The sequence below is a fragment of the Festucalex cinctus genome, chromosome 12 (assembly GCF_051991245.1).
Source record: "Festucalex cinctus isolate MCC-2025b chromosome 12, RoL_Fcin_1.0, whole genome shotgun sequence".
Taxonomy (NCBI): domain Eukaryota; kingdom Metazoa; phylum Chordata; class Actinopteri; order Syngnathiformes; family Syngnathidae; genus Festucalex; species Festucalex cinctus.
In genome coordinates, this window is record NC_135422.1 from 21465223 (window position 1) to 21483861 (window position 18639).

Genomic DNA, 18639 nt, shown 5'->3' on the forward strand with positions numbered 1-18639 from the left:
CTCTGCTGAGAGCACATTTTCAAACAGCAAGCTGATCCATTCAGTCACAGGATTGGCTTGCAGTAGGTACCGCTTACCTAAAAATGTATTGATTGATGCCATGATTTTGAACCCACGTTAAAGCGAGAAACAAACTGCATCAGAGCCATCCCTCTGCACATCCAGGGTGTTAGCCAGAGTGTTAAAAATATGCCGGTGGCATTTGCATCTGATCTCCTGCTGAAATTGGACGCAGATGTATGAGGCCTTTCACAACCAACATTAAGCAGAATCATGTCGGCAGTGTTGGATGCAATTATTTCTCTGGCACCAACCTTAAATCCCTTTCCCAAATGGACGTGACATTATCATTGAGCTGAAATTAAAGAAGGGTTTCACACCATTGCTGGATTCCCAAACATAATCGGAGCCATAGGTTGCACCCCCGTTTCAATTAAAGTATCATTGTACTGTCTCAGCCTTGTTCGGACAGTCAGCTAAACTCATCTAAAACATCACGACTCTGAAGACGCTGCTCTGGTCCACAGGTTTAATGATGGTAAAGAAGGTGAAACTGTAACAACATTATAAAACAATATCACTTTTCACTTCCAAATAGATGTGAAAATAAAAACACCTTAAATGCACAGATTACTGTAAATTAATTACTTATAAACAAATGGACTACACAAACATTACCTCAATCACTACAATAATGGTGTTAGGCTAACACTAATAGCGAGTGCTAGCAAAACGTACTTATAAACGTCATCAAATAAACATCCTTTCAAATAATAATGCCACAGAAATGTGGATAAACAACACTACAAAGTTATACATACCAACGATGCTACCAAAGGCGTTCGATGTGTGTGGATTGTACTGGATTGGACTGTTTGTCACGTTTCTGTCACTGACGATCTAGCGCCTATACTTCCTGTTTTCGTCGACGTGATTTCCGGTTTGATGATGTCCATCCTGTTTCGATCTACCGCTCTCTCGCTCTTTTCTTTTCTTTTCTTTTTTTTAAATAAAGCATTCTATAGTAAAATAACATACTTAGCTATTTATAAAATTAATAACGTTATTTTAGTCTACTTTAATTACTAACTTTAAATCACAAACAGAACACTCCCCGCCTGGCATAATTACATGCCACCCACTTGTCCATAGTCTAAACATCAGGAGGGAGAAGCAGCACCAGCTCCACTACTGGTCTCACGAACAGCGTCTCTCCTCCAGGCTTGATCACCTTCACCTCGACTTGGCGGACTCTTCCGTCTTTGCTTGGGAAAGCCTTTGTCACCATGCCAAGTGGCCATAGGTTCCTTGATACTTGGTGGTCCTTAATAAGAACGATGCTCTTCGGTTCAATGTTCTTGTGTGGACATTGCCACTTTCTTCGTACTTGAAGAGTTGGAAGGAATTGTTTGCGCCATCTGTCCCAGAAGGTGTTGGACAGAAGTTTGACATGCCTCCACTGACGCTTGTAGAAGTCGGCAGGCCCGAATTCTCCTGCAGGAGCCTGTAGGGGGAGCACCTTTTGAGTTAGAAGAGTAGCTGGTGTGAGTATGAACGACTCGTCCGGGTCAGCTGTCACAGGAACAAGTGGTCGGGAATTAATGATGGCCGCCACTTCTGCCATAAAGTTTACCAGCACTTCGTGGGTAAGTTTGTCTTTCAGTTGAAGGAACATGGAGTCCAGTATCCTCTTGGCGAGGCCAATCATCCTTTCCCACGTCCCACCGAAATGAGAAGCATGAGGGGGGTTGAAGGTCCCAGAACATCCTTGGTCTGAAAGGTAGGACTTAATACTGGAGTGGTCAATGTTCGTAGGTATTTTCAGGTTTTTGCATGCACTCACAAAATTAGTCCCTCTATTGGAGCGGAAACTCTTAACTGGTCCTCTTGCAGCTAGGAACCGCCTTAGAGCATTGATGAAACTGGATGTGTCGAGGGACTCAATAACTTCGATATGCACGGCTCTAACGCTCATACATGTAAAGATCACAGCCCAGCGTTTACTTTGTGAGAAGCCTCCTCTTGTTCGGCGAGAACAGACACTCCAATGGCCAAATACATCCAGTCCGATATTTGTAAAAGGAGGATCTCTTGAAAGACGATCTGCTGGGAGATTAGCCATTTTCTGACCACCAGCAGGCGCTCTGAGACGTCTGCATTGCACACATTTGAAGATAATACTGCTCACTTTCCTTTTTCCACCAATAATCCAAAAGCCATCTGAACGGACAGCTCCTTCCGTAAAGTGACGACCTTGATGGTGAACTTTCTCATGGTACTGTCTGATAATCAAGACGGCGATGTGATGATTGCCTGGGACTATCAAAGGAGTCTTCTCCTGTTGATTTAGACTTGAATGATGAAGACGGCCTCCAACTCTGAGACCATTCGGATCGAGAAACTGATCTAAGTTCCTGAGAGGACTGTTTTTGGGAATGCTTTTATGTCCTTTGATGCAGTTTATTTCCTCACTGTAGACCTCTTCTTGCACCGTTTGAATGATCGTGGCTGACGCTTGGTTGGAGTCCTCCACAGTGATATCTGTCTTGCATAAATGCCAGCCCTTACACGTTGTGTTTGTTGTGGAAGAACTGAAACAGCGGACTATGTGTTTGAGGTGCATGATGGCACGAATCAGTGACGTCCATGAAGAGAACTTAGCAAATCTCTGTGAACCAAGCTTCTTAGATATGGCAGTCGTGATCAAGGCTGACGTTAGAGGACGAATGTCTGAATCTGAACTTGGATCCACAAGATCAAAGGCATTACCAGGTACTTGTTGGTCCAGTTTAGACAGGAAACTCGGTCCACTCAGCCAGTTCGTCTTGCTTAAATGGCCAGCGGCAACAGAGCGCGTTGCATGATCTGCCGGGTTCTGGTCTGTGACCACATAGTGCCACTGGTATGGACTGGAAGATTTTCAAATGCGCAAGACCCTGTTATTCACATAAACATAGAAGCGTCTGGTTTCATTACAAATATAGCCTAAAACGACTTTGCTATCTGTGTAAAACGTTGTGGTATCAAGTTCAAAGTCAAGTTCTGCTGGGAGTAGTTCTGCTAACTCTACAGCAAGTACTGCTGCACAAAGTTCTAGTCTCGGAATTGTGTGTTCTGGACGGGGGGCTAGCTTGGCCTTTCCCACAACGAAGCCGATGTGATTATATCCAGCACTGTCTGTGATTTTGAGGTAGGCTACCGCAGCGATTGCTTTTGTTGAGGCATCAGAGAAGACACACAATTCCCTGCGGATAGCTGCCAATGGTGAAGACTCAGTGTAGGCCCGGGGAATTATCAGGCTTGACAATTCTGCTAAAGATGCCCTCCATGACGTCCAAGACTCCTCCATTTCACTAGGCAATGGTGCGTCCCAGTCACCTTTCTCTGTAGTGAGTTCTCTTAAAATTGCTTTGCCTTGGATTACAACTGGAGCTGCAAATCCTAGAGGGTCATAGAGGCTGTTGATGGTGGACAAAACACCTCGTCGAGTGTAGGGGTTTATCACGTCGGAGACAATGAAGACAAAGCAGTCAGTCTGGAGATTCCAATTGAGTCCAAGACTTCGTTGCATTGGCACTGTGTCTGTGTTGAAGTCGAGGTCTTTCAAGTCGCTGGCATGGTCCTTTGATGGGAAGGCTTCCATGACTTCTTCGCGGTTTGCTGCAATTTTGTGTAGTCTCAGATTTGATTTGGATAGTACATCTTGTGTCTTTTTTAATAAGTCAATAGCAGCTTCAACTGTAGACAGAGACTTCAATCCATCATCTACATAGAAGTCTTTCATTACGAAGTGCTTCACATCAGGGTCAATATGGAGCTCGCTGCCTTGAACAGATTGGTGTAAACCGTGAATAGCAACCGCAGGTGAGGGGCTGTTCCCGAAAACATGAACCGTCATGCGGTAGTCCACAATGCCTTTGCTGAAATCGTTGTCACGGAACCATAAGAATCTCAAGAAGTCCCTGTCCTCTTCTCTTACCAAGAATGAATAGAACATCTGTTCAATGTCTGCTGTGAATGCAATAGCTTCTTTCCTGAAACGGATCAAGACACCTAAAAGTGTGTTGTTCAAGTCTGGTCCAGTCAAGAGCACATCATTGAGGGACACACCATTGAACTGGGCACTCGAGTCAAATACCACTCTTATTTTCTTTGGTTTCTTGGGGTGGTATACGCCGAATATTGGCAAATACCACTGCTCTTCTTCCTCACTAAGAGGGGTTGCTAACTCGGCATGACCATTTTTAAAAACCTTATCCATGAAACTGAGGAAGTGTTCTCTCATTTCAGGCTTCTTCTCAAGGTTTTGCACAAGAGACATGAGACGCTTTAGAGCCTGAGGCCTGTTGTTGGGAAGCCGCCGGCGTGGACTCTTAAAGGGCAATGGAGCTACCCAACTGTTGTTGGAGTTTTTCTGTAGCCCGTCATTCATTATTTTCATGAATGAAGCATCCTGAATTGAAGGAGCAACTCTGTTATCCTCTTTGGTTCTCTTGAAAACATCACATCCGAGATGATCATTATCACAGATAGATTCTGTTGTGGAATTTTCAGCAGTTAGGCGAGATGAATAAAATAGTCTGGAAAACAATTTGTCTTTTGGGTTTCTTTATATTTGAAGCTTCAAATATACACAAGTCTAACAGAGCAGTGTACAAGATAGTGGTCTGTGAGAGAGTGCGCAGAAAGACGAAAGCAAGATTCTTTTAGGAATTTGGGAGGCGAAGGGAGGGTCAACTGGGCAGGGAAACATGCAGTCTCTTCCGAGCAAGCTTATCAGTGAAGGTCACTTTGTTATTCCTTCATGTATAAAGAAGGAGCAGTCCATAGTGAAACAAACTCCAGGTGTCCGTAATACAATACAGTACAAACTTATGTTAATACATGTTAAATAATTATTTTCCATAACATTCTAATTTTGATTAAAAAAAAAAAATATATATATATATAAAAATATAAGCTTATTATTATATTTTTATAAATAGGATAAAGGTTATATAGTTTTTATATTTATTAATGGTTTAAATAAATAATTTATAGGATTTAATATTATAAATAATTTATATAAACCGCAATATTAATAATGTGGAAATTTTAAATTAATTATTGTTTGTTGGGGGGTGGGTATGTTATAAATTTGCTTTATAAAAAACATGGGTGTTTATAATTGAAAATCAGGATATAAAACGATAAACTCCTGTTTCCAGCAAGAGAAAAAAAAAAGAAAAAAAAAAGAAAAACAAAAAAAAAATCATCTATCTATTTTGTTGACCGCTTATTCATACAATGGTTGCGGGGGTGCTGGAGCCTATCTCAGCTGGCTTTGGGCAATAGGCGGGGTACACCCTGAACTGGTTGTCAGCCAATCGCAGGGCAAAAAAAATAAATATATAAAATAAGATTAAATAGGATTCCTCCAATGGCTTCAGTTTCACCAAATTTCGGTCAAAAATCAGACTTGGGCTTAATCTAAATGGGTTTAGCCTCTTTTTTTTTAATCCAACATATTTATAAGAGGCTCAGAGAGTAACAGGTATTTCAGCCAAAGGAGGAGGGAGTTGGGACAAATCTGTGTAGGGTGTGAGTGCAAAAAACAAACAAACAAACAAACAAAAACATAAAAAAAAAGTGTTAATGTTTAAGCCGTCAGCATCCTCTATTAGATAGGGAGACCTGACAGCAGGTGTATACATGGTATGTGTCACTTTGAAAACATCATAAATGCATAATCAAAGGAGTGTATGGGTGTGTGTGTGTGTGTGTGTGTGTGTCCAATCTGTGATGGCTTCACAGTGTTTAATCCAAGGACCCAGATCCCCCCTTTATCAATCACTTGTATATGCCTTTGAGAATAAAATGTGTGGCCTGGCTCCAACTAAAATTTGAGTTGTGTGGGTGTGTAAGAGAGACAGAGATAGCGCTGCGCATGGAATTCCAATAAAAGATATATAACATAAGATGATCATCAACAGCAGAAAAAAACTCCTGCTCATAATCACAATCGGGGCCCCGAACCACATGGGCAGTACAGTGAAGGGAATGAATCGGCATAAAATCAGCCCGTGACGATACCACTGTTCGCGCTCGGGCCAGCAATTTAGACGCAGTAGATTGTGGAATGAGCCATTGATAAACATACAATGAGCTCGTGGCAGAATTTGGGAAGGAAACTAAGGAACACGCAGACCTAGTAACCTTCAGGCCATCCGATGTTGAGATTAGATTGAGGCCCAGAGCGAGCATCAAATCTCTTCCCAACAGGTTCACTGGACAGACCATAGATAGCAAAAAACTATGTTTTAAAGAGGAATAAATTGGGTTGTCAACGTCCCCTTGGTCAATTATCCTTAGTGGTTTTGTAAACCTTTCCGTCACTGTAATCCCCGCAGCACCAACAAAGTACACAAATCGGCCGGACATTTGACAGCCAGGCAGGTCGGATTCTTTAACAACTGAATGTGTGGCACCTGAGTCCACAAGCAATGTAATATCTTTTCCCAAAACATTCAAAACCATCGATGGACATTTTTTAAAGGCTTCCGGATTATAATTAAGATAAGTCTCTATCGGTAGCATAGTTTGTTGTTCAAGTCTCTGGATTGTCTCTGTGATAAGTGTATGTGTGTCACTTGTCACTTCCCTTTTCAGCTGCTGTAGGCAGAGGTTCCGTCTCCTTCGACCGCACCTCCCCCTCTCCCTCGCGCCCTCAGTCGGACTGGGACTGCCGTTCAGACTGCTGACAGTACTGGGGTTGACCATGCTCTTGGGACCCCCATCCACCTCGTCCACCACGCCGCTTGTCTCGGGTCCTCTTGGGGCATTTCTTGGCCCAATGGTCCATGCTTGAGCTGGCTGAATTTGCGGTGTCAGCGCATTCATCATTGTGAGTTGGGCCTTGTATGTGACATCTTTGTGATGTTTTTCCCTCCTTCTCCTTGTTTCTGGCCATGCAATCTTGGGCATGAAGGGCATGGCGGCGTATGTCTTCGAGGCGAGCCTCATTGACACAGACACATGATTTGTTGACAGCATCTGCCAGTCGAGGTAGGAGGCCATTGCGGAAAGCATTATTGAGGTGAACCTCCCATGGGCTGGGTGTCGCTTCCATGACAGTTGGTTCTGTGAGTCCACTGTTGTCCTTGAAAACCTTGTATAGGCGACTGAAATAGTCAGCGACAGTCTCGTCCGCATTTTGCCGGCGGTCCATTCGGCGGGGAAACCGAATCGTAATTACCCCACATAACACATTGAGGCAGCCCTCATATGCAGCATTGTCCGGGTGGCCCCACCTGGGATTGACGGGGCGATGATTGCTGGTCACAAAATTGGCGATTTTCATGTGATCAGTTGGGCCCAATTTCATCATGAGGAGGCGATTCAGTTCAGGCACAGTGGGCGTAAACTGCTGGCAAAAGGTGAGAAGTGCTGCGGCAAATGTCCCTCCATCAGCGATATCAGGGAGATGATGGAGATTGTCTTTCATATCTTGATAAGTCCAGGGCCGAAACACAAAGGCTGCCTCACCCGTGGGACCCATGCCTTGGACCATGGGAGCAGTGAGAATTTTGCTCTCTGGCTCATCCTTAATGGGCTGTTGTAGAGTGCCGAGCTGTTGGTGAGAGCGGGTGCGAAGGCCAACAGGGGTCGAGGTCACCGCTGGTGCGGAAGGGGAGGCAGGCAAGCTTTCACTCAACCAGGATGCCGGGGAAGGCCCAGGAGCGGCATCAGGAACATGGTGAGGTCCATATGTGGGCATTAGCCCCACGTATGCATGAGGGGGTTGAGGGAAGCATGGTGGGGTTGGAGCAGGTTGAGTCAGTGAAAGGGGTGGTGGGACTGGAACTTGCTGCGGCAGGAACGGAGGCGAAGTTGGAACTTGCTGTGGCGGAGGAAAAGGAGGTGCGCAGTTGAGGAGAGGGTCCCACGTGCCTGTAAAATAAGGGCAAAGGGAGTGACCAGCATGGTGTTCTGTGTCATTGCTTCCATTTCCTTTCCCATTGTCAACTTTCTTTTTCCCTTCCACAGTCAACTCAGACATTTGACCTTGAACATGCTTTTTCAAGCAGAATTGTGTTTCCTTTTCCCGCAAACACAAACATTCCATATGACATTCCATTTCTTTCAGGTCCGACATTTTCACTTTTCACTTCAGTCTCTGTCCTACAATTTTCTTTCAATTCTGACACTTGTTTCAAACTTAAATACCCCTTCTAGAAACCCAAATTCAGACATCCTAGACATTTAACCTCGCAATAGAATTTAGACCATATTTCCTCACCATGTCGTCAACTGGCCCCCCTCGGGAAGTCAAACCTCCCTACAGTTGCTTTCTCATATTAGAAGTATTCTAGTTTCCTTCCAATATAAGAAAAGCCGTCAAAATTGTATCTTTCTCAAGAGATAAATGAGTTTCGCAATCTCAAGAGATCAACAATTAAATAAGACACAGACGTCTCTGTGAATCACTTTGTTTACAGGCACAAAGAAAAAAACCCGTTGATAACCACCAACACTGCAAAAATAGTTCACTCTTGCAGTGCAGTAGTTGAATCAACCTCAAGTTGTTAATAAGCAAAACCCCTGCTTAAAATCCTAAGACCAACTCTACGAACCTCAGGTTTCCCGGAAAAACCCTATTCTGGCCAAGACGTTGACGACAGGACTTGGTGGTCACGAATTTAGAATATATTCATATATATTCTCACTTACCCAATTGAATTAGAACAAAATCAAATTCCAAATATTTTGAACTAAAACAAAATTAAAAAATGTACATCTCACCGATTACTGGTGAAAATTTTGAGTTCGTTGGATAGACGTGAAGTCGACCGGATCCACCCAAGGAGTCGGTCCTCTCGTCTCGAGAATTTTTGTTGAGGTAGAGGGGAGTCTGAATTAGACCCCGGAGGCCACCCACCGACGTCCCTGAGGTTCACCGACGGATCTTCAGTCATCCCACTTCTGACACCAAATTGTTGTGGAATTTTCAGCAGTTAGGCGAGATGAATAAAATAGTCTGGAAAACAATTTGTCTTTTGGGTTTCTTTATATTTGAAGCTTCAAATATACACAAGTCTAACAGAGCAGTGTACAAGATAGTGGTCTGTGAGAGAGTGCGCAGAAAGACGAAAGCAAGACTCTTTTAGGAATTTGGGAGGCGAAGGGAGGGTCAACTGGGCAGGGAAACATGCAGTCTCTTCCGAGCAAGCTTATCAGTGAAGGTCACTTTGTTATTCCTTCATGTACAAAGAAGGAGCAGTCCATAGTGAAACAAACTCCAGGTGTCCGTAATACAATACAGTACAAACTTATGTTAATACATGTTAAATAATTATTTTCCATAACAATTCCTCTTCAGAACATTCTGTACAGTGACTTGTCACTTGGCTGGCGCTGTACTTTTCTTTCACATGAAACACATTAGGGCACGGGTTAAAGAGCGATGGTCGTTGTAGCTCTGTGGTGGTTGTATAGAAAGAGCTGATTGTCAGTGGTCTGTGGACGCTGGCAAGACACACATTACCTACGACAACCCCTCCAAGATCTAACTTCTGTGCGTATGGCTGGTTGTGTGGGCCATTCACTTGTTTGCGTACCTTGTGTACTCTGATGACGTCTCGACCCAAGAGAAGCATGATTTGGGCATTTGGATCCATTTCTGGAATGTGGTGAGCTATTGACTTTAAATGTGCATGATGAAGAGCTACATCTGGGGTGGGAATTTCATCTCTGTTGTTTGGTATGTCATTACATTCTATAAGGCTGGGTAGTGGAATTCTGAGTGTTCCATCCAGGGATTCCAATTCATATCCATTTGCCCGCCTTCCTGTTACTTCTTTTACTCAGCGCATGTTTTGAGTGTGTATGGGACGCTTGGACCTTTGTCTGCAAACACTTCAAATAACTGTGAGCGAGTCAGCGATCTATTGCTCTGCTCATCCAGAATAGCATATACTTTCACCGCGTTCTCTCTGTGACCAGTTGGAAACACTTTGACAAGGCAAATTTTGGAACAGGATCGGTCTGTGAGATCTCCACCGCAGACTTTAGTGCATTTGGTTGTGATGTCGGATTGAGGTAAGGCTTCGACTTCCTCCCCGCCATGCTCTGAAGCAGGGATCTCTACTTCCATCTTTGCTGCAGGCCCTGCATGTAAAGCCGTACAATGTCTCTCGCTTTTGCACTCAATTGAAGTTGGACTTTGCAGTACTTAGCGATGTGTGATGACGAACAACATCTGAAGCACAGATTGTTTTCTTTCAGGAACATTTTGCGTTCTTCTATGGGCCGCTCTTTAAATGCACGACATTTGTGTAAAGGGTGCGGTTTCCCATGAATAGGACACATTTTGTCAGTATCAACTGCTTCACTCGGAGACTCAGTCAGGTCAGAATCTGTTTTGGACCCTATCTCTGTTTTGTAAGCTGAGATTTTCTGATGCCTATTTGATTTTTCAGTCCTGGGTGCATCATCTGTCCGGGTGATGAAGCTGAAGCTTGGGTCATTAGCAATGCTTGCTTCTTGGTGTATGAAATCAACAAAAAAATTGAATGGTGGATAATGCACATCCTCTCGTCGTTTATAAGATGCACCAGCCGAAGCCCACTTTTCTTGAAGACGAAAGGGAAGCTTCTGCACTATTGGGTTGACTCCTCTTGCTGTGTCGAGGAAGGACAGACCAGGTAAGACGCCTTCTTCTTTAGCTGATAGAAGTTCCATTAGAAGATCACTTAACTTTGTTAATTTAGCATATTCCCTATTCCCTATTTTGGGAAAGGTTTCAATGCGCTTGAAGAGAGCATCTTCGATTGCTTCTATTGAACCATAAGTTTTCTCAAGTCTTGTCCATAACATATCCAAGCCCGCTTCTGGACAATTGATGTGAATTGCTCTTATCTGTTCAGCGTGTTCTCTAGATTCATTTCCTAACCATTTTAAAAGGAGATCAATTTCTTCACTTGCTGTTAAATTTAGGCTATTAGTTGCAGAGTGAAATGAGCGTTTCCAAGCTCTGTAATTCTGTGGCTTGTCATCAAACTGAAGTAAGCCGGTGGACACCAATTCACGGCGTGCCAGGTATCTCACAAATTCATTTGGACTGAAGTTGCTGAGGTTGGAATTAGGAGACATTGGATAGGATGTGTGTGATGCATTATTATGTTCGTTCTGAGTACTGAAACGGTGTGTCAGTGGAGAATGACATTTTTCAAACTTGACTTGTCAGGGCTCACTAACGTATTTTCATCCTTGCAAAGTTGAACGTGTTGGGAAACAGGGTTTGGCTTTGATGAGACAACCGCTTCGCTCAGCTGGCATTCTGTTTCCAGAGCTTCGGTTTGTTCAGCAACATATTGTTGAGTACGTTGGGTGGCTGTTAAGGGAGTAGAGTCCAATAAAAGCATTTGACTACAGTGTTCACTCATGGCGTCTACAGCAGCTTCTAGTGCTTCTGCTTCAGCAATAGCTGCAGCGGTTTCTTTCTTATATTCAAGCATTTGCATAGATGCTTCCAACTTAGCTTTTTCCATTTTCAGGTTAATTTCCTCCTCAGCGTAGGAAAGACGTGCTTTTGCAGCTTCTGCTTTTGCTCTCGCTCTCGTTGCGGCAGAAGTTGTTGACGATGCACTGGAGTGCACAGAAGAATGTGAATGCGTCTTTGACATGGCTATTTGTCTTGTAATTTTCTTGATTCGTTGGACACTGATGTGTTTATCTACTTAGAGAAAGTGATGGTTTGCTCCTACCAGCGTGTTCACGTGATCTTGCCCGCAAGGAAGCCGTTGTTTCACTGTACTGTCTCAGCCTTGTTCGGACAGTCAGCTAAACTCATCTAAAACATCACGACTCTGAAGACGCTGCTCTGGTCCACAGGTTTAATGATGGTAAAGAAGGTGAAACTGTAACAACATTATAAAACAATATCACTTGTCACTTCCAAATAGATGTGAAAATAAAAACACCTTAAATGCACAGATTACTGTAAATTAATTACTTATAAACAAATGGACTACACAAACATTACCTCAATCACTACAATAATGGTGTTAGGCTAACACTAATAGCGAGTGCTAGCAAAACGTATTTATAAACGTCATCAAATAAACATACTTTCAAATAATAATGCCACAGAAATGTGGATAAACAACACTACAAAGTTATACATACCAACGATGCTACCAAAGGCGTTCGATGTGTGTGGATTGTACTGGATTAGACGGTTTGTCACGTTTCTGTCACTGACGATCTAGCGCCTATACTTCCTGTTTTCGTCGACGCGATTTCCGGTTTGATGATGTCACATCCTGTTTCGATCTACCGCTCTCTCGCTCTCTTTTTTTTTTTTTTTTTTTTTTTTAAATAAAGCGTTCTATAGTAAAATAATATACTTAGCTATTTATAAAATTAATAACGTTATTTTAGTCTACTTTAATTACTAACTTTAAATCACAAACAGAACAATCATCACACAATGAATTCAGTTGCGTGAACAGGAAAAGATTGTATTCAATCAATACAGACAAACTGTGAGCCACATATGTCCATAGTAAACATTACACATGATTAAAATATTCTACAGAATAGTTCTCTGGGGGTGTGAGTGTTTCATCATTTCAATATTAATTTCTGTCTCGGTGTGGTTTATCATGAGATCTCTATAGGTGATCGAGACTGTCGACTGGCGCCATGGCTAATGATCCCTGCAGCCATCCTGAAGACACCACAAGAGCACCACTAAAACCAGGCTCATGCACGTTCGAGATGTGCCATTGCCCACGCAAGAGAAGGATGGCTTTGCTTGACCAGTGCAGAGGTGAGGCTTAAAGAACGACAAATGGTAGAAATGCACACTTTTCTGACGAAAGTCTAATCTTTTTTTTTTTTGGTAGGTCCCATGTTTATATAGTCGCAAAATAATATCCTGTGGGTCTTCAGAGACTGATCAAAATCCTTGAAAATGGGTGGCACTCAGGTGGTTGGCGCTGCTGCAAATGGCTGGCAGTGAATGAGCTAAGAGAATGTTGAAGCTACTTGTAGAAATACCCTTCAGATATCAGCCAAACACTTGTTTGGAAAACACATTTCAATTTGTGTCCTTCACTGCTGAAGAACACAATAGCCCAGCTGGAGTTATGCTTGTAATGCCGCTGGCAATACATTCCTGAACATGATTTATGTTTTGGATTTTTTTTCTGATACACAATGGATGAATTCAAGGATGCCACGTTACAGGACCAGCTGACCAATCCAAGCATCTGGGGACGGACTGTTGATCTAATCACTGACACGTGTAAACCGTAATGAGATGGAGCTCCATCTTGCTGAAAGTAAACTGAGACGTTATCATCCTTGCCTAGCAAGTATAGTAATATCTCTTTGTGCAACAGGCGACCGTGCAACTGATCCATGAACTGTCTGTCAGTATTGTATGGTTACATTTAGTTTCTCTTTTTTCATGGCCGTTTTTTAGTTTAGATACCCTAAAAAACGGCAAAAATGAAATTTGAAGGAACGAAGCCACCCTGTAGAACTGACATTTCAGTGTGTAACAGTGTGAAATAGGGAGCAGACCACTTGCAGGTTGCCATTTTGTTCAGTACTACAAAGATGCATGGAAGAGGAAGTGCTTGTTTGTAAATGTGATGTTAAAAAAAAAAAAGATTGTAACATTAGACACTCGTATTACAAGAGATATCATAAAGGACTATACAGTAGTAGTGGCTCATAGCATGTTACACACTTGAGAGATGATGCAACAATGATGTCATAGCATCACTGGAAGATTATTGCATTTCTGCATACAGTTCACTGAAGCTGATGCCATACTCAATGCTGATTACAGCCCTAGGGTGCATATTTGCATGGGCACTGGGGATTGATGATAAATATATTAGCAGCAGGATTCAAATTGACATTTCAGCTGTGTGGAGACTTTTACCAAGAGTCAGACCAAACTTGAAAGTGAATCACAAATTCAAGTTTTACATGATTTATTATATCACTAAACTGTGTTTGTGATATTGAATTTTATGGGTAATTTCACAATTAGGAAAATAAGTGTATTAGAGTTTATTATTATGAGTGACCCATTAAAAAGGAGTGTTTGTGCATCTATATTGATTTATTGTTTGTAAACATGTAATGAAGAGGCAGTGTTTAAAAAAATAAGAGGGCTACAAATGACTGATGATCACAAATTATTTTTGGCAGAGTTTGAAATGGGCCGACTTTAATCATATTCCCATCTGTTTATCTTGCCAATCAGTTTACTGTTATGCAGTGGATATTCTTCAGACAGTTTTCTAGTTTGTATTTGTATGTTTGTAGTCATATTTAGTATCATATGAGTCATTTAATCACTTTCCATTAGGTAGTTTTCATTATTTTCTCATTGAATCAAAGATAGCAGTCCTGTTTTTGCTGTTTGTTGTTTCGTGCAAAGCTATACTAGGGCAAACTTTATTATATAAAAAGAAAATTTCCCTTAATCCTTACCTCTAATTTTGTGGTTAACTTTCATTCTGGAAGGGGCACAAACTACGAAGTGAAATGAAGAGCTTCTTGTGCTTTGGAATTGAAGTAAGTCATCTGATTCAGTCAAGCTTTAGAGAAGCCCAGTGAAGCACACCTTGGAGTTTAACTCTTTTACTGCCACACGTTATAAATAAAAAGAAAAAAAAGAAAAACTGATCTGACAAAGGCTTTGATCATTCACAAAAAGAGATGCATTGCTTCCATCTGCTGGCCATAGTTAGAGTGTTTTTGATTCCACAACCCATTGACCGGGTAGCGCTGCACTTAAACGTAGCACTGAGAAAAAAAAAAAAAAAAAAAATGTAGTTGATATCATTTCACGTTTATGGCAACATACATCGTGATTTTACTGATCGTTACACCACACCACAGTTAACGTTTTTGGTGACGGTTAATGGAAATTACTGACTGAAGGTTTAACTCTAGACTTGCGCTGTTTTGATCTACAGGTGGATCAGTGCAGCATCTGCTGTGACGCAAACACTGTATCTGTATCTGAACTCTGCCTGTCATGGTAAAGAAGGAGCTGAACCAAAAGGCAAAGCTCTCAATTTACCAGTCGATCTACGTTCCCACTCTCACCTATGGTTAAGAGTCTTGTTTTGTGACAGAAAGAACAATATCTCGGACCAAGCGGCCGAAAGGAGTTCCCTCCACAGGGTGTCTGGGCTCTCCCTTAGAGATAGGGTGGTAAGCCCGGTCATCCGGGAGGGACTCAGCGTCGAGCCGCTGCTCCTCCACGTTCAGAGAAGCCAGCTGAGGATGCTCGGGCACCTGCTAGGATGCCTCCTGGACACCTCTCCGGAGAGGTGTTCTGGGCAAGTCCCACTGCCAGGAGGCCCCGGAGACGACCCAGGACACGCTGGACAAACAATGACTCTCGGATGGCCTGGGAGCATCTTGTGATCCCCCCCGGAAGCAGCTAGATGAAGTAATAGACATACAATTAATCCATTTCAGTCCCAAAGTTGTCAATCACTTGCACTTGTCACTCTCTTAGGAAGCATACTGTTGGCTATTTTACATTAGAAACTGCTTTAACAATTCTTACGATATTGTCTAATGTCTGTGGCATGCCTTTGTCAAAATACTCCAAGGATCAAGAATTACAGAACACTTAACACCCAATTTGTGATGTCTTTCCAACCTAATTGGTTACCTCAATGTAAAAGTAAAGACGATTAGTCACAGCTCTCTACATGATGCAATAGAGTTCCACATCACAGCAACATAGAACCACAATAATCATAGTACAGTACCTTCATTTGATAAAGACTTAAGAAATCCTCTTAAAACAATTAACTTATTCCCAACAATCAGCAGTATATGAAATCCCCAAACAATGTTGATGAGAAATCAACCAGGGGTTTGATTATTGGAGGATCCTTTGTTGACATTTTTTAACGCATGCGCGATGGCTGACGGGCACAAAACATGGCTGGCTGTAGAGACACAGCATACACGAAGATTAAGATTAACTCAGAAACAGACACCTAAAGTATTTTTCGGCAGTTTCGACCGTTCCTCTCTCCACCAATGTTGGATCCGATTCAAGTCTGGTACCTGGCTAAGCCACTCAAGGACATTCATGAAGTTGTTATGAAGCCACTCCTTTGTTGTCTTGACTGGGTGCTTCGGGTCCTGTTAGAAGTTAAACCGTCGTCTTACTCTGAGGGCCTTAGCACTCTGGAGCAGGTTTTTATCCAGGATGGCCTCTGTGCATTTGCATTCATCTTTCCCTCAATCCTGACTAGTTTCCCAGACAGTTTCATATGATTTAAAAACATACCCGCATGACGCTGCCACCACCATGCTTCATTGCAGGGATGGTATTGGTCAGGTGATGAACGGTGTCTGGTTTCTTCCAAATATGGCACCTGGCATTCTCGCCAGAGTCTAATCTTTGTCTCATCAGACCTGAGAATTGTCTTCTTCATGTCAGTTTTACACGCACCTTTCTACAAATTCCAGGGGGGCTGTTATGGTGGGGGTGTGGTGGATGGACCCAGAGGCGCAAAAACCAGGCAGGGAGTAGAATCACAGTAACTCGAATAACTTTATTGACGGGCTGAAACGTGGGTAGACCTGGCGTGACGAACGGAGGCAGAACTGGCATGACGAACGGGGGCAGAACTGGCATGACGAACCTGGACAGATGAGGCATGACGAACATGGACTGACTTAGCGTGGACAGATGCGGAGACTTGGCGTGGACAGATGCTGATACTTGCCGTGGATGACTCGGAAGACTTGGCGTGACGTGGGTAACTTGGAAGACTTAGCGTGGCATGGATGACTCGAAAGACTTAGAAGACTTGGTGACTTAAAGACAACATACAAACATGCAACGTATTACATCTAACAATGCTCCAACATCCGCGTGAGACAAACACCACTCCCTTTTCCCAACACTAATGACACACTAACAGGACACACCTGGGAGACACCGCAGGGAGGGGGAACCAGTCAGCAACACACACCGGGAAGGGAAGACACAAGCAGGTGGACAAGGCTAACCATAACGAGACTGGGGGAAAAACACAGGAACACCAGACAACCAACACTCACCAAAATAAAACAAAAACCCAACCCAAACAAAACCGAAACATGACAGGGGCTGCTGTGAATACTTTCCAGATTCACTGTACATTCAAAATATGAGCTCTATCCACTATAGAAAATTTGGTACAACTTTTTTATTCAATTAATTTTCTAGACAAAGTTTTCAGTGTTCACTACTTGTAGTTTGTGTTCCTTAACAAGTCTGCTGATGAAAAAGCAGCAAACTCAAGGCACGCTTGATGTGTGCTTTTAAAGTAGCTCTTTGTAACATCAAATGTGTGCAGCAATCATGATTCATTGTCTGCACTGGATCTGATCTCCTCTTTCCACATTTCCCTTCTTCCATTTGTGTGCTATCAGTGCATCACGTCTCTGTCTTTTTCTTTCTGTCATGACCTGACTGACAAGTGTGATGGTGTTTGTCTCTCCTTTACCTGACCTTCAACTCTCAGTAATACATGCACAAACATAAATGTCTTGTGCAAGACAAGACTGATAATGGAGTCTACTTCTGCAGACTATGTCAAAAGAGAATTACAGCTCTTTGACATCCAGAAACATATACAGTGACGGAATGTTCAAATCTTATTAATAATAAATTGGTCTCAGTAAGCTGAAAAAAAGGTAATAGACAACAGTTCCAAGATAAAACTCTTGCCATCATTCATCCATTCTCTATACAGGGTGCTTCAAGAAGAATGCACAAAAATAAATTAAAAAAAATGAAAAACTCTAGCTTGGACACATATTGTACATACCTTGAAGTTTTTATTTCATGTTTTACAAGTGCTCAATGTGGCCACCACCGGCAGCACAGACAACATCAAGCCAATGAGGGGGAATGGGAGGGAATGAGAGGAATTCTCATCTGGTTTTCTGCCAGATTGTTTGTGTTTTATCAAACATTTTTTTTTCACTTGATACTGATCACCAGTGTTGGGAATAATATTGTTTCAACGAATGATGCTAGGGAACTCAGTTGTTTTTTTTTTTCCATTAACGGAGTAATCTAATTAATGAATTTTCTTGTATTTGAAACGCTTATCATTACTGTACGTTAAATGCCTTGTGTTCCAATTGATGTATTCGTTTACGAGTTGACTACTACAAAAAGGCTGCTGGCTGGGGAGAGCTGCGTCGCCGGGGTTGTGAGATTACGATGTTCGGCCTGAACGATTGCACCTGGGTCCTCCCCACCTTCCGATGACGTCACATTACGACAACTGCAATTAAACAACATTGAAGATTTTTTTTCTGTTCACCTCGATCATTTGTCTTCATATAAAATGCAGAGTTAGATTTGTATTATTGATTTAAAAGTATATGTTAATTTTTCTAAATGTCAGCTGGGATTGTCTTCAGTACCCAGAAAATGTTCAGAAAAAACGGTTCAGAAAACGGATTGATGGATGGATGTTTCTAAATGAAAAAGAAGGAGGGAGGATGTACTCGGTGTTCGGCTTATCGATGTCCGCTTATGGCTCGACATTTCCCAGATATGATCAGGCTGCAAGATTTAACGTATTGTAGCGTCTCTTATAGTTA

At 42.4% G+C, this 18639-nt stretch overlaps 2 protein-coding genes across 3 annotated transcripts; both read right to left on the reverse strand.

Annotated features, from left to right (window-relative positions):
- Positions 1-459: 459 nt before the first annotated feature.
- Positions 460-5002, reverse strand: LOC144031949 (uncharacterized). The gene is made up of 2 exons (XM_077539495.1): positions 822-5002; positions 460-553 (listed from the first exon to the last, which is right to left on the reverse strand). The coding sequence occupies exon 1, from the start codon at positions 4439-4441 to the stop codon at positions 2921-2923; it is 1521 nt and encodes a 506-aa protein (XP_077395621.1). The 5' UTR covers positions 4442-5002; the 3' UTR covers positions 460-553; positions 822-2920.
- On the reverse strand, positions 4998-12254 carry LOC144031950 (uncharacterized). Of its 2 annotated transcripts, XM_077539497.1 has the most exons (3): positions 12166-12254; positions 11745-11897; positions 4998-11625 (listed from the first exon to the last, which is right to left on the reverse strand). In XM_077539497.1, the coding sequence occupies exon 3, from the start codon at positions 8132-8134 to the stop codon at positions 6707-6709; it is 1428 nt and encodes a 475-aa protein (XP_077395623.1). In that variant the 5' UTR covers positions 8135-11625; positions 11745-11897; positions 12166-12254; the 3' UTR covers positions 4998-6706. The 2 variants fall into 2 exon arrangements, with proteins under 2 accessions (XP_077395623.1, XP_077395622.1); XM_077539496.1 differs by having other exon boundaries at positions 4998-11897.
- Between the last annotated feature and the right edge of the window lie 6385 nt (positions 12255-18639).

Bases quoted from the DNA above. Each gene is read 5' to 3' on its own strand.
- LOC144031949 (XM_077539495.1), bottom strand. From the start codon at position 4,441: ATGAAAATAATGAATGACGGGCTACAGAAAAACTCCAACAACAGTTGG.
- LOC144031950 (XM_077539497.1), bottom strand. From the start codon at position 8,134: ATGTCGGACCTGAAAGAAATGGAATGTCATATGGAATGTTTGTGTTTG.